The sequence below is a fragment of the Salvia hispanica genome, chromosome 4 (genome assembly GCF_023119035.1).
Source record: "Salvia hispanica cultivar TCC Black 2014 chromosome 4, UniMelb_Shisp_WGS_1.0, whole genome shotgun sequence".
Taxonomy (NCBI): domain Eukaryota; kingdom Viridiplantae; phylum Streptophyta; class Magnoliopsida; order Lamiales; family Lamiaceae; genus Salvia; species Salvia hispanica.
The window spans coordinates 57686179-57701753 of NC_062968.1; the positions used below are offsets into that span (position 1 = coordinate 57686179).

The following is a 15575-nucleotide window of genomic DNA, read 5'->3' on the forward strand; positions in this document are numbered from 1 at the left end:
TAGTAGGAGTATGATTTTTGTATCTCCAACCGTTTACGCCAAACTCAAACCCATTTTTGAGTATGCGTCACACTAAAAAGTTGTTTTACTCCAACCATTTACACCATATTTAAGTTTTTAACAATTTTTTAGTGTTTGGCTAACAAAATTTTGGAATAAACACCATATTTTGTGTTATTCCATTGAAAACCCCAAAAATGGGTTTGAGTTTGGTGTATGGTTGGAGATGGTTTAACTGCTGCTGACTTAAACTTGTTGGTTTATGTGCATCGAATCATGCTTATAATATTGCGGTTGATGCAATTCAATTGTATTTTTCGTGGATATTTATTTATAAAAATAAGTACTACTACTATACTACTACAATAAAAACAATTGCTTGAGTTAATAATCAAAATTATTAAAGAGAAATTCAAGGAATCTCACATTCATTACCCTTTACAAAATAAAATAGCATTGCAGCAACCAAAATCAAACTAAAATATTTTCATATAATCAAAAGGAGTTGAATTGGAATACATAAGCCTAAGATAAAACTAGTAATCTACATCAACAAAAGAGGGGTTTTCAGAATTCCTGAGATGCGGACCCAATTTCCCCCTTTCCTTTGCCTTCCCCAGCCTTCTTCGGCAGCAGAGTGCGGTGAATGTTGGGCAAAACGCCGCCGTTAGCAATCGTCACAGATCCCAGAAGCTTCCCCAGCTCCTCGTCGTTCCGCACAGCCAACTGAATATGCCTCGGAACGATCCTCGTCTTCTTGTTGTCCCTCGCCGCATTTCCAGCAAGCTCCAAAACCTAATTCCGATCAAAAACAAAATTACCACAGTATATCGACAATTAGCGCATCAAATTCGCCAAATCAATGAAATTAGTACCTCCGCAGCGAGGTATTCAAGGACGGCGGAGAGATAGACGGGGGAGCCAGATCCCACGCGCTGAGCGTAACGACCCTTCTTCAGGAAACGAGCAATCCGACCTACGGGGAACTGGAGACCGGCTTTTGCAGATCTGGTAACCGACTTCGATTTAGTCCTGCCGCGGCCGCCGATGCTCTTCGCCGCCGTCGTCGTGTTTCCGGCCATGATTTCTGCTATTTTAATTTTTGGAGGGATTTTTCGAATTTGAATTTGGTGATTGCAATTTCGTTGAATATATATATAAAGATATGCGTCTTGCTTCTGATTGGCTGGTTGCTTCTTCACGCGGATCGCCAACGTGGATCTTTAACTTTATGTTGCTGTGTTGCTATTGGTCAGCTGGTAGGCACAAGGATTGCCAGCGGGGCGTCAGATATTATCATATCATATTATCAATCTAGGAAATTTTTAAAATTTTAACATATCACAAGAACTTGAAAATAATTTAATGTTCATCAAAAAAAATTATAATTTGAGCCCGCACACACACATGTCATAAGATTTGTGGTTCAGTGCCGATAATCGTCATATGGAGAAGTGCAGGTCATCGTTAATTTTTTAGAAAATTAAAACGTTAAGTTATATTTGCCCATCGCGACGTCCGCGGACGATAGTCCGCCCTATCATGATCTGGACCTATCGTCCGCCCACTGTCCGGAAAACGCACGTTTTTTTCACTCTATTGATACCTCATTTTCTACTTCGTTTTCACCACTCTCACTCTACTCTCTACTTCAATCCCATCTTCTCTCTCACTCTAATCAAATATGAATCTCAAATCCTAGATGTATATTTTTTAAAAAATTTGTAGGTTATTTTTAAAAATTTGTTGTGCTTTTTTTTTTATGTTATACTACTATTTATTTTTTAAAACAAATAAAATTAAAAGTAAATATAAAATGCGGGTTAAAAATTATAGGACGTCGCAACGTGGATGTTCTAAAGCAATCAATCGTATAATCACTTGAATAGATTCATTTTGTGAATTTATTTACTAAGTCTTTTGTCGTGAATCCCAATAATAAGGGTATAATTTCTTTGTTGGATAGGAGTATATCTTCATCAACACGCCCCTTATGTGCATCAATGGACATGACCACCAATCGATGCCATCACCACTTGATCAAAAGCGCCATAACAATCTCACAGTGATCGAAACTTTAATGTTTGAGAATCGAGATTTATTTGGGAAGCCATCGTTTTGATTCATTGTGCATTTCATTTTTTAAAAATCAGTTAATGTTCGACGTGTACATGTGGATAAGCCGAGTGCCAGCAACGAGTGTCACATTGGTTAAAGTAATTAATAAGTGCACAAATACAATGAACTTGACCTTTTCTCAATTTATTTAATTATTTAGCTTGCTGTAAAGATAGCTTTAAATATATACTAAGGTCTCGGTTGATAAAAAAGATGGGATATGAGAAGACATATAAAATAAGATAAAAAATACGGGTTTATGTCAAGATATGCAAAGATATGATTTTCTTTTGTTGTTGTTTGATAGAACATAAATTATCTAAATTTGTATAGTATATTAAATAACATGGCTTAACTTGACAAATTGGTGGGTTACATAAACATGGTTAAAGCTATAATTTAGGTTAAATTGGGGAGGACCCTTGTCTTATATTAGGCTTTGAATTAAGTTTAACTATGATATCAAACAATTAGAAATGTCCATGTATAATTCCCTATCTTGATATTACTAACTTATAAACACGTCATTAAGTATTATAGTAGTATATGAATTATTGTACATGAAATATTACTTCTAGTATATTATATAATTTGTGGGTGTTATTACATGTAAAGTGAGCTAATTGGAAAAAGATAACCTTATAAGACCTAAAAAATTATGTTGTGAGTCGAAAATAATGACTTGGTTCTTCTTCTTTAGAGCGTCCACAGTGGGGGAGCCACGGCTCTCGGCCCGGGCTTGGGCAGCCCGCGGCCCCCCACTACTGAGGCGAGGCATGCCCGCGGCTCGGGGGGGTGGACGGGAGCCGAGCGCTCGGCCAGGCGGAGGCTCTTGGGCAGGCGGCTCGGCCCGCCACTGCAAGGGCCGAGAGCCGCGGCCCTGCCCACCGATTTTCATTTTTTTTTTTTTTTTTTTTAAAATTCAAAAATTATATTTATAAATACTATATTCTTTCCATTTTTTTCATCTTCCTTAATTCTAAACCCTAAAAATTTCACTATCTACCATTTTCAAAGTCTACAAAATGCAAGGTGGAGATGATTCTCCCGGCTATGGAGAATCGGGATTTGGCGCATATTCGTCTTCCCAACCGTGGAGATCGAGTCCGACCCCCCTCCAACGAACCTGTGGAGTCCACAATCGCCGCCGCCGTGGCAACAGACACCCCAACTCCGGGGTCAGTCCTCCTCTCAGCCGCAGAGGAACGTGGGTCGTCCCCAATCAGGGTTCGGCGACTACCGGCCCAATATGGACGCGATCAACAACCCTTCTTAACAATTCCAATCCTCCCAATTCCAATACACCCAATCCCCTCTATCTGAATCTGATAGATTCACGTGGGAACAGTTGATGGGAACACCACCAGACACCCCGGTGTCCGGTACTCAAGGCGTTGGGGGGCGAAACGGCGGCGGAGGTGGGCGAAATGGCGGAAATGGTGGGGGGCGAAGCGGCGGCGGTGGCGGTGGCGGTCGAAGCCGGCGGTCGACCTACTATAGCAATGAAGAATCCATTGCTGTAGCCAGAGCCTGGTATGCGGTCACGACCGATTCTATCGTCGGTACGGATCAGACCGACGTTTGCTTTTGGAATCGTGTTCTCGATGTGTACAACGAATTCAAACCAGATGGGAGCGTCGAGCGTACAGCTAGCCAGGTCCGGAAGAAGTTCGGAAGGATTACTAAAGCGTTGAAGAGGTTCGGTGGCATATACGAGACCCAACTCCGCCTTGCTGAGAGCGGCCGCACCGAAGCCAACGTACGAGCGTTGTCGTATCGGTTGTTCAATACTGAATCGTGGCCGAAGTTTACCTACTGAGACGGATACCTCGTTCTGCGTGACTGCCCGAAATTCAGGGTCATCATCGACAAAGAACCTGTCTCTGCGCCGAAGCGGACTAGACTGGGCGTCGCCGGCAACTACAGCAGTAGCAGTGACTCACGCGCCTTCGACCTGAACGATGATGCTCCGGAAGAGGAGCCCCCCTCCAGACTCTCTCGGCGCCCACGTCCGCAGGGCCAGCGTGCCGCAATCCGGGAATCTAGAACCGGCTCTCAGTTCTCCGCTGCGACCTCTACAGCAATGCCCTCAACACCGCGGGCGGCTTTGGCTCATACCCTAGAGGTGCAGATGATGAAGCAACTTCTGGATAATTTGGCCTTGTACGAGAAGTCAACCGATCCGGAGACCAGGAGATTATACTACGACCTCATTATTCGACCGAGGTCGAAGTTGGGATGGTCCGAAGGGTCGCAGTCGGGCGGTGCCAGCGGCAGTGGGGTCGGTGCAAGTGGCAGTGGCGGCGGTGGAGGCGGTGCCGATGATGTGATGGATGACGATGACGACACCGAGTAGTCGGGCGGTGTGCGTCATTTTTTTTATTGTATTTAAAACGTTGTCGTTGTATAATTTTACCCTATCTATAATACTACGACAATTTGGTTTCAATTTTTTTTAGTAATTTTTAAAGTATGCATTTTTTACTTATTATATGCATATAATTTTTATTCTAGGAATATTAAAATATACAAAAAAATGTATAAAAATAATTTTAATTGTTGAAATAGAAAAAAAAAACACCATTGTGGTGGCCAAGTTTTGAGGACAAGGGCTAAGTTTGTTGGGCATGCCCAAAAAATGGTGGCTTGAGCATGCCCAAGAGGGCCACCATTGTGGACACCCTTAGTACTGCCACGTAGATTTTGTTTTGTAGGAGTAACTTTAAAAATGAGGGCCCCACCTATTTCGGCCGCCCCGGTTTGTCGTTTGTGTCGTCTAATCCACTCGCTTCGTCGTCGTTTTGCCTTTGATTTATTAAATAATTTGACACGCTACCTTCAGTGTTCCTTTAAACGCTCGTCTCTCTCTTTGTAGTTCTGTTTTCCGTTTTGGAACTTTTCTCTAGTTGTGATTGGGTGGGAGAGCTGCTCGTCCCATCTCATCTCAATCCCTCTCTCTGCGTCTCTGCATTTCTTCCCACCTGTCTTCTTCCTAGAGAGAGAACAAGTAGCTAGTATATCGGACAAAAAAAATCATATCTTTTGTAGAGGAGATCACCATCATCATCGATTTGAAGAGTGTAATTCATCGGCAACCTCTAATGACGGGCAGTAATGAAGTAAATGTCAATGAATCACAGGTAATTTTACTTCCTTCCCTTTTTTTGGGGAAAAGGGGCTCTGATTTGTGTCGAAAAGACTCGATTTTTACCTTTGATTTTGAGGGTTTTGGCTGCTCTCTCTCTCTCGCGTGTTGGGTTTTTTTGGGTGCTTTCTCTACTTTATAATCTCCTTTCTTTTATCCAATTTTGTTTTTAGTCTTTTACAAATTTGTGATTTCCGTTGCAGAGAGTGGTTCCCCTGAATACATGGATCTTGATATCCAATTTCAAGCTCGCCTACAACTTGCTCCGGCGATCGGACGGCACATTCAACCGCGACCTGAGCGAATTCCTCGACCGCAAGGTTCCGGCCAACGCCGTCCCCGTCGACGGCGTCTGCTCCTTCGACGTCCTTGACCGCGCCACCAGCCTCCTCAACCGCGTCTACCTCGCCGCCGCCGACGGAGACGCCCCCTGGCGGGTCCCCGACCTCGACAGGCCTCTCAGCGCCACCGCCGCCGTGCCGGTGATCGTCTTCTTCCACGGCGGCAGCTTCGTCCACTCCTCCGCCAACAGCGCCATCTACGACACGCTCTGCCGCCGCCTCGTGCGGGCGTGCGGCGCCGCCGTCGTGTCCGTCGACTACCGCCGCTCGCCGGAGCACCGCTGCCCGTGCGCCTACGACGACGGCTGGGCGGCCCTCAAGTGGGCCCACTCGCGGCCGTGGCTCCGGAGCGGGGCCGGGGCCGCGGCCCGGGCCCACGTGTACCTGGCCGGGGACAGCTCGGGCGGGAACATCGCCCACCACGTGGCCGTCCGCGCGGCCGAGGAGGGCGTGGAGGTGCTCGGGAACATCCTCCTCCACCCGCTCTTCGGGGGGCAGGAGCGGACGGAGTCCGAGACGCGGCTGGACGGGAAGTACTTTGTCCGGATTCAGGACCGGGATTGGTACTGGCGGGCGTATTTGCCCGAGGGCGAGGATCGGGATCACCCGGCGTGCAACGTGTTCGGGAGGCGCAGCCGGAGCATCGAGGGGCTGCGCTTCCCGAAGAGCCTCGTGGTGGTGGCCGGGCTCGATCTCCTCCAAGATTGGCAACTAGGGTACGTCCATGGATTGGAGGGATCAGGGCATGAGGTGAAATTGCTCTATCTTGAAAAGGCCACCATTGGATTCTACTTCTTGCCAAACAACAATCATTTCCATTGTTTAATGGAGGAGATCAACGCCTTTCTCCACTCCTAATTATTGTTAATAGTTTTATCGTATGAATTTCAAGTCACCATCCCCCCTTCTTTTGGTGGATATACATAACCTTTGGTTGCCAACGTTCAAAGTCATGAGATCGTCACTCTATTCAACAAATCGGTCTAGCGAGCCACGGTAGTTTATAGGTGGGGAGAGGCTAATTCGGCAACATGGATTAGGGAAATCCATGGTGCTATGATTTTGTGTACTAGTCCTTTTTTTTTTGGTTTCCACTTTGTATGTTAGTACTTTGTAAATACTACTACTAGTAATTTAGAAGGGCATGTTTTATGGTATGTAGAGGTTATATACACAACTTATGGTATGAATTTTAAAAATCCAAGTTCTAAATTGTAGGATTATATTCACAACTTCAACCAAACTTCCTGAAATGGGAAAATGGGGATGGGACCAATGTTGCCATAAAAGTAGAGTATCTTATGTTTATTTCGTATGTTGTGTCACTGTGTCTGTTTCTTACAAAATCTCCCTACTCCCACAACTGCAAAGGTAGTGTGAATTCAACCATGTCTTATTTGTGCATTCCATGATGGATTAACACCTTAAAACCTGCAAATGAACAATATTTGTTTTAATTTTGGTTTGTTTAATTAAAACAAAAAAATATTGTTTGTATGTGTAACTGAGAAATTCACAACAGCGTTATAAGTGGAGCCCTCACTGCTAAAGCAAAGAACCCCGTCCACCAAAGGAATAGAACATACCATACATCACAATCTTCATTCATGCCAAAAACAAAATTGATAAACAAAAAGTATGATTGAGCATTAGTTCTAAATAATTGATTCTCACAATCATCAGACCTTGATTTGATTTTATCCTTTTGCCTTTGCATACACTGAGATATCACTGGATCATAAATTAATTCTTTAATTTCATCACATAAAAACAAACCTTTAAAAATTACAGTTGTTGGGATTGCTTTTTTGGTGAGTGTTACTAAAACAGTTCTAATTAGACAATGACAACAAATTATAAAACACTCCTGTTTCACATTTGACTTTTTCTGGGATTAATTTGTCCTAATACTATGAATTGTACTAATTGCTTTTGGTTTGTCTGTTGATTTATTGATTGATTCGAAATTATTAATCTTATTTCTTTTGTCCTATTATGATTTGTCTTCTTCACGTGATTAGCTGGTTTGTTTTAACTTTTTATTGAAATTTTTGGTGTTTTGCTAAACAAGGTGAAGTCACTGTCATTAATATGGAGGTTTTTCTGTTTAAGACAAGATATTAATTAATTGTTTAATCATCTGTTTGTCGGCACTCGAATATTGTCACTATTTTCCATGGAAAATTCGCGGCGGCTTGCTTGTTCATACCATTGATATTTAGTTGTTTTTTAGAGTTATTTTTGGATGTAGTGATTGCACTATTTGAATTCCATTTAACATATAAAATCATAGCCCATAGGTAAAAATTCTTGAGATATAAAATTTGATTTGTTCAGTACCAAAGTTTGACCTTCTATTTTTTTTTACGAATCTAACCAAATTAATTCGCAATACCCAATTAAAGAATATTATACCACTATAGAAATGGAGTTATGTGTATATTGAATATTAGTAGTAGTATTACACAATTTAATTAGATAATCTTAAAAAGGGAAAAGTTATTTTTAATTAATCCTGGATCGCACTAGGTGCTAGACTCCAGAAGTAAAGTGGTCCTTATGATAATAATGAAAATAAAAATGGTCCAAACAAAAAGACAAACGTACAAGACATTCCTAAATGTGAGTAATGCTAGCATTTGAATTTACACTAAAATTTGGTTTAATTTAACGTCATATCAATTTTTGTCCTTTATTTTTTTTGTCGTTTATTGAATTGGAAATACTTTGTCTGCAGGCCATGCCCATCGGTTGGTGCCTTCTTTTTTTAGTGTTAATTATGTCCATATTCAAATCACATAGATGGAGATAAGAGATTATAACTCAATCTGATTTTGGTCAAGGTAGCACTAGTATTTTATTTTGGCTTTTAGTAGCTTGTTGGTTTCGTGACCATCAGAAATGGTTGTTGTATCCTCAATTTTCGAATTTGGATTTACTTGCCCATTTTTTCTATTTTTAGTGAACAGTTTTGGATAACTCGATTTGAAAGATGTTACTCCATTTCTAAATGAATTACTATATATTTCATAATGTTATATGGAGTAGATTTTAATGGTATAGTTGGTAAAGTATTTTTCTTGTATCATTATTTATCTGTTTTTGGACATTTATTTATTTTTATTTCGTGTACGTTCATGTGGACCGTGTATTATTCATTATGAATGATATCTTCATTACTTTTTGGGAAAATGGTCAAATAAACCTTTCATATTTATCTTAAGGTACAAGTAAATACTCAAGTGTTTTAGGCCTTTAGGTTACAAATACACCCTTAATGTTATAGTTAATATTGATATAATATTTATTATTCTAGTAGCATTTTAATACTCCTATAAAATTGCCTATATAATCCATAAAAATAAATTATTCGCCGTCCAAAACCTCGTAGTGGAAACAATAAAACAATAATTTTAAGTTAAAAATATCAATCATTTCTATAATTATGTATATTTACACGCACGTAAAAAAATACTAATGCTAAATATGTATTTTAAAATATAGTCTGTTTACTTGAATTTCGATATCTACTCTAACTTTACAAATTAAATTTTAACTACTAAATAAGTAACTTAATAGTATTAATATTTCCGTTTTATGCAACTTAAAAAAATTAAATATAAAAAATGGGGCATTCCGAGAATCGAACTCGGGACCTCTCGCACCCAAAGCGAGAATCATACCACTAGACCAAATGCCCTTTGATGACGAGGTTTCTATTTAGTTTCTATATATTAATATTGTTAGTCCGCTTATTTTGTCAAGTGAACTCACCCAGCCTTGAAAGAATATTGTGAGAATCTAATAATATGCTTGTAAGGGGAAGATGAATATGATGGTTAACTTAAACTAATATTGATGTAACATGAAATTAATGAAGCAAAAGTAGGGAAAGATTTCGGGTTCAATATTGTGATCTTTTTGGTAATATGTTGTAGGCTTGAAGCCAATAAGATTGGTTGAACATAATGTAAGTTGCAATTGTCATTGAATACGAGGACTGCCTACTTAAATGCCACCAGTTTTGGGTGTGTTAGTATGGGTTTACTTTTTCAATCCATTGAATTTAGCAAACATGCATTTTTATGCTAGAATGAATAGTTACATCTGAAAGAATCCAAGTGTTTTCATTTCTTGTTGCATTATCTACTTATTTAGTTTGGGCTTCGGCCCAACTAATTTTGGCAACTTTATTGGTGCGAAGCTCATGAAAACCTCGTCGCTTTGGATTGGAGAGGGCCGTGTTTTAATAACCGTTTATTACTATATCTCTAATTTTTAGTTCATTTTATTTCATTTTGTTATACTATCTGTTAGAAATGGTAGGGTGAGCAGCCATGAATGGAAGAGACAACATTTGTGGGAGCATGAAGGGAATGAGCTGCTATTGCATTGATGTTATGAAACTTAAAAAACTGTGTACAAACTACATACAACTCGGTATTTATACATGACATTAGAAGAGTCTAGAATCAACAACTAAAACCCTAGATGGCTAGCTGCCAATCTCAACTAGCAGACAAAGTTGCATATCTGATTCCAGCTTGCACTCCTGATCTTAATATCTTTGATCTGATCATATCAGGTTTGACTCATTAAGACTTCTTTACACGTAGGTGAGTACAGCTAGCAACTCATTCCAACATGGCACGAAGTTGCTTTCTTCATTTTCTTCTTATCCACTTGTGCACACCACTGCATGCCTTGTTCTTCATTCAAGGCTTGATCCTCATTCATGCTTTGAATCTTCACGCTTTCACTTCCCCTCAATTCAATCGCCGATAAGGAACATATAGTTAGCTTGTTCCTTAATCGTGAGAAGAATTGATATCCTAACGGCTTTGTCAACACATCAGCAATCTGATCAAGACTTGGAACATATCTTAGCTCAACCTTTTTCTCTTTTACCTTGTCTCTCACAAAGTGTATGTCGAGTTCAATGTGCTTTGTCCGAGCATGTAGCACCGGATTTCCGGCAAGAGCAATAGTGCTAACATTATCAACCCAAATCACAGGAACTGAAGAACATTTTACTCCTATCTCGCCAAGTAGTGATGTTATCCAACTTACTTCACAAGTGGCTTGTGCTAGACTCTGGTATTCAGCTTCTGTGCTTGATCTAGACACAACTGGTTGCTTCTTAGAGCACCAAGAAACAAGATTTTCTCCAAAAAATACACAAAATCCTGATACGGATCTCCTATCATCCAAATCTGCAGCCCAATCCGAATCTGAAAAAGTGGTCAGCTTCAAATCAGATTTCTTGAAGTGCAACCCATAGTCTAAAGATCCGGATAGGTATCTAAGAATTCTTCTGACTGCCTTCCAATGTGTGTCAAGAGGAGCTGCCATGAATTGACTTACTTTATTGACAGAAAAACTAATTTCGGGCCTTGTTATAGTAGCATATTGCAAGGCCCCAACAGTGCTTCTGTAAAGTTTTTCATCCGCAAAAGGATCGCCTTCATTTCTTGAGAGCTTGAGGTTAGAGAGCATTGGGGTAGGATATGGCTTAGCATCTAGCATCTGAACTTTGTGCAGCAACTGTTTGATATAGGTTCCTTGGCTAAGATGAAGACCTTCAGTTGTGCGTTTAACCTCAACACCAAGAAATTGACTTACTTCCCCTAGATCCTTTAGGGAAAACTGATCACTCAATTGAGATATGACCTGTCGAACAACAGTGGGGGATGAACCTGTGATGAGCATGTCATCAACATAGATCAAAAGATAGATAACATTCTTGCCTTTGATTCTAAAGAATAGAGAAGTATCAGCTTTTGATTGTTGGAATCCAAGTGCCAAAAGAGCAGACTGTATGGTTAGGAACCAAGATCTTGATGCCTGCTTTAAACCATAGAGGGACTTGTTAAGTTTGCAAACAAGTGAAGGATCTCCCTGCTCAAAGCCAACAGGTTGTCTCATATAAATCTCTTCCTCCAAGTCTCCATGTAGAAAGGCATTATTCACATCAAGATGAGTGATGCACCATGAAGAGGATACTGCAATAGTGAGGATGAGTCTTATGGTTGTAGACTTAACTACTGGACTAAATGTCTCAGTAAAGTCGAAGCCTGGCTCTTGAGAAAAGCCTTGAGCAACTAATCGAGCCTTGTGTCTGGCTATGCTTCCATCTGCATGCATTTTTAATCTAAAAACCCAAGTATTTCCAATCAAGTGCTTGTCAGGAGGGAGTTTTGTGAGAATCCAAGTTTTGTTTCTAAGCAAGGCCAAGAATTCTTCTAGCATTGCAGCTTTCCAAATTGGAATAAGCAAAGCCTCTAAGGCAGATTTAGGAAGAATATTCAACTGAATGGTGTAGACTTTAGGCTTATGTATTCCTGCTTTTGCTCTAGTTATCATGGGATGAACAGGTTTGGGTGAGGGAATATGAGAGCATGCTGCATCAGGAGACACAAGAGGTGATGATGCAGTAACATGAGTGACAAGAGGAGATGCAAGAGGCAATGGAGAAGCTGGAGGAGTTAAAGGAAGAGCCAGGGGCGTATTAGAATGAGTAGAATTAGTGGATATGCTAGGAGAAACAGAGTTTCGATTAGAGTTAGAGCTAGAGCTAGGCACTGAAATTGACAAAGGAAAGATAGGTGTGTTGGGCATTTGAGCTGAGGGAGGTTGAATATGAGATGACCCAGAAGCATGAGGTGATAAATGAGGATAAATAGACTCATAAAAAATTATATCTCTGGAAATGATAACTTTTCCAGATGGAAGCAAAGCTTTGTAGCCTTTATGGGCTGAGCTATAGCCAATGAAAGTAGAAGGACTTGATCTGAAATCTAACTTGTGCTTGTTATATGGTCTGGTGAAGGGGTAGCAAAGACACCCAAAGGTCTTAAGATCAAGGTAATTGGGTTTTGTCTTAAAGAGAACCTCATAGGGAGAGAGCAGTTTCAAGGTGGGAGTGGGAATCCTATTGATGATGAAAGATGCTGTAGCAAAAGCATCATCCCAAAAACCAGTGGATAAACCAGATTGAGCTAGAAGTGCAAGTCCCATTTCAACTATATGCCTGTGTTTTCTCTCGGCAATTCCATTTTGTTGTGGAGTATAAGGGCAAGATACTCTATGCAGAATTCCAGAATCTTTCAAAAACTGAGTTAGACCTTGAAATTCACCCCCCCCAATCACTTTGCAATATCTTAATCTTTGCATTGAGTTGATTTTCAGCCAAAGTCTTGAACTGTCTAAACACATGTTCAACTTCAGATTTAGCTTTAAGAAGATAAAACCAAGTAAAACGGCTGTAGTGATCAACAAAGGTGATGTAGTATCTAAACCCATTCCTTGATAAAATAGGAGATGGCCCCCAAAGGTCACTATGCACAAGATTAAGAGGCTGAGAGTGATGAGTTTCAGAATGTAAATAGGGCAATCTGTGACTTTTAGCAACACAACAAGGATGGCACAAGACACTTGATTTCATTGGATTGAAAGGCAAATTACAATGTTTCAAAGCACACTTCACCATGTCAAAAGAGCAATGGCCAAGGCGCTTATGCCATAAATCTAGATTAGAAGCATAATTTGAACAAGAAAATGCTGTCACATGATGCACTTTTTATTTGCACTATAAATACCTGCAAGTATACAGAGTAGGTATAGTATAGCAAAAGGTTAGTACCGGGTATCGAACACGGGGAAGATGTACACAAAGTGTCTATCTTCTACTAGAACTCAATTACTATCTGGAGAAACAAGAATTTTTGGAAACTTTTGAAAACAGTAAATATTAAAAACAGTAAACAACTAAATGCAAGCAAATCACGGAGAGAAAAGTATAGAGATAAGGGAATTCCAGGGATGTGCTTTCACTTTTATGGTTATACAAATTCCAAACTACAATACCCTAGCACAGTTAATACTTTGAAAAGGACGACTCACCTAGCTTATGCTCATGCGATACAAACGTTGATTACTAACATTAGGGTTGTCAATCCTAACACGTAACTCAAAAAGCTCCTAAGACCCTTGAAAAGTCCTCACTCTCAATTAACAGTGCCGTTTTAAAGGAAGCTAGCCGTAGTGTCTACTAAGTGGATCTAACTCGCTAGAACTTTGTCACAGTTATGAAGCAAGATGAGCTGGTGTTCTTCTGACTTGGTGGAGTTTTGTGAAGGAGGAAATGGTACAGCCCTTGATCAAGTGTGCCCTTGAGGATTATTTTCTTGGATACCTGATTTCTCACCAAACAAAAAGATGAATGAAATTCAAAGAAGACTCCATTATCTTTAGCAAACTGAGATACACTAAGAATGTTTTTAGAAATTTGAGGCACATGTAAGAGATTATGCAAGAATAAGGTTCTAGATGAGGAATTATGAGAGGGTTTGAAAGCAGAATTTCCAATATGACAGATATTTATTCCTTTGCCATCACCTAGATGAAGAAGCTTACCCCCAGTGTAATCAGTGGCTGAATTCAGATTGGAGAAATCATTTGAAACATGATTAGTAGCTCCGGAGTCTGGATACCAAGAAGAGGTTGAGATGGCATCAGTACCATATTCAGGAGGAACATGCTGAGAAGAAGAGGGTGGAAATCCTTGGCTTCCTCTGATCTGTGCAACATTAGCAGTGTGGTGCTGATTTCCTTGGTGATAATTGTTGCTGAAGTTTCCTTGAGATCTGTTCTGAGGAGCAACATTGGGGACATAGCTCTGAATGTTCCAACATTTGTCAGCCGAATGTCCTGGTTTTTGGCATAACTGACAGGTGAGCTTGTTTCCACCAGATCTGCCTCCACGAGCCCCTCTTCCTCCTCTTCCTCTGAAGTTTGAAGATCTTGCTCCATCACTTCTGAAATGTGGTGCACCATCTCTATAGTTAGGTTCCTTTCTCTGATTTCCAGAAGAAACAAAATTCACAGAGGGTAAGGATCCATCAGAATTTATAGAAAGAGATTTTGATTCCAGCCTTGATTCAAAACTCATTAGCAAAGATGAAACATTTGCTACTGTCCAGGTATCTGCTTGAGATGCTATAACCACCACGACTGGATCATATTCTCCTCCAAGTCCTGTTAAAATATGCATGATTTGATCCTCTTCAGAGATGCAGCAGCCTGCTGAGCCAAGTAGATCACAACAGTTTTTCACTTTCTGCAGATAAGCTCGCATGCTCAAGGACTCTTTCTTCACTGTTTGTAGCTGGAGCTTGTATTGCATGATCTGCTTGCAAAACTAGTTTCAATGGCATGCCATATTTCTTGGCTGGAGCTTAACCCGACAACAACGGTCATGATATTTTCTGAAAGTGAGCATTGGATCCAGTGAGAGAGCCGCTGGTCCTGCATTTGCCATTTAGTGTAGGCTGGATTCAACCTTTTTTCTTCAGGGACATCCTTCGAAGTCAGCATTCGAGGAGGTGAGAATTCTTCACCTGTGAGAAATCCTTCCAGGCCATAGCCTCTTACAGCAGATAGCATATGTTGCTTCCACACAAGATAATTATCTTCGGTTAATTTCAGAGAGATGGGATGATTTTGGGGAAAAAAGAGATATGGCTCATTTGTTTCTGCCATGGATAAAGACAAAAGAGAGAGAGGGAATAAGAAATAGCCTAGGATCAGAGCCTAGGCTCTGATACCATGTTAGAAATGGTAGGGTGAGCAGCCATGAATGGAAGAGACAACATTTGTGGGAGCATGAAGGGAATGAGCTGCTATTGCATTGATGTTATGAAACTTAAAAAACTGTGTACAAACTACATACAACTCGGTATTTATACATGACATTAGAAGAGTCTAGAATCAACAACTAAAACCCTAGATGGCTAGCTGCCAATCTCAACTAGCAGACAAAGTTGCATATCTGATTCCAGCTTGCACTCCTAATCTTAATATCTTTGATCTGATCATATCAGGTTTGACTCATTAAGACTTCTTTACACGTAGGTGAGTACAGCTGGCAACTCATTCCAACATGGCACGAAGTTGCTTTCTTCATTTTCTTC

General features: G+C 40.4%; 2 protein-coding genes and 1 non-coding gene across 3 annotated transcripts; 1 reads left to right on the forward strand and 2 right to left on the reverse strand.

Moving 5' to 3' along the window:
- Positions 1-471: 471 nt before the first annotated feature.
- Positions 472-1134, reverse strand: LOC125219239 (histone H2AX-like). The gene is made up of 2 exons (XM_048121153.1): positions 876-1134; positions 472-795 (listed from the first exon to the last, which is right to left on the reverse strand). The coding sequence occupies exons 1-2, from the start codon at positions 1080-1082 to the stop codon at positions 568-570; spliced, it is 435 nt and encodes a 144-aa protein (XP_047977110.1). The 5' UTR covers positions 1083-1134; the 3' UTR covers positions 472-567.
- Positions 1135-4961: 3827 nt separating this feature from the next.
- LOC125218150 (gibberellin receptor GID1B-like) lies at positions 4962-6761 on the forward strand. Its single transcript, XM_048119759.1, has 2 exons — positions 4962-5258; positions 5467-6761. Exons 1-2 carry the CDS (start codon positions 5220-5222, stop codon positions 6460-6462), a joined length of 1035 nt encoding a protein of 344 aa, XP_047975716.1. The 5' UTR covers positions 4962-5219; the 3' UTR covers positions 6463-6761.
- A 2471-nt stretch (positions 6762-9232) lies between these two features.
- On the reverse strand, positions 9233-9304 carry TRNAP-UGG. Its single transcript has one exon. It is a non-coding gene; the product is annotated as a tRNA-Pro (tRNA).
- Between the last annotated feature and the right edge of the window lie 6271 nt (positions 9305-15575).

Bases quoted from the DNA above. Each gene is read 5' to 3' on its own strand.
- LOC125219239 (XM_048121153.1), bottom strand. From the start codon at position 1,082: ATGGCCGGAAACACGACGACGGCGGCGAAGAGCATCGGCGGCCGCGGC. The intron at 796-875 runs GTACTAATTTCA...GATCGGAATTAG, and splicing joins TTGAATACCTCGCTGCGGAG to GTTTTGGAGCTTGCTGGAAA.
- LOC125218150 (XM_048119759.1), top strand. From the start codon at position 5,220: ATGACGGGCAGTAATGAAGTAAATGTCAATGAATCACAG. The intron at 5,259-5,466 runs GTAATTTTACTT...TTTCCGTTGCAG, and splicing joins TAAATGTCAATGAATCACAG to AGAGTGGTTCCCCTGAATAC.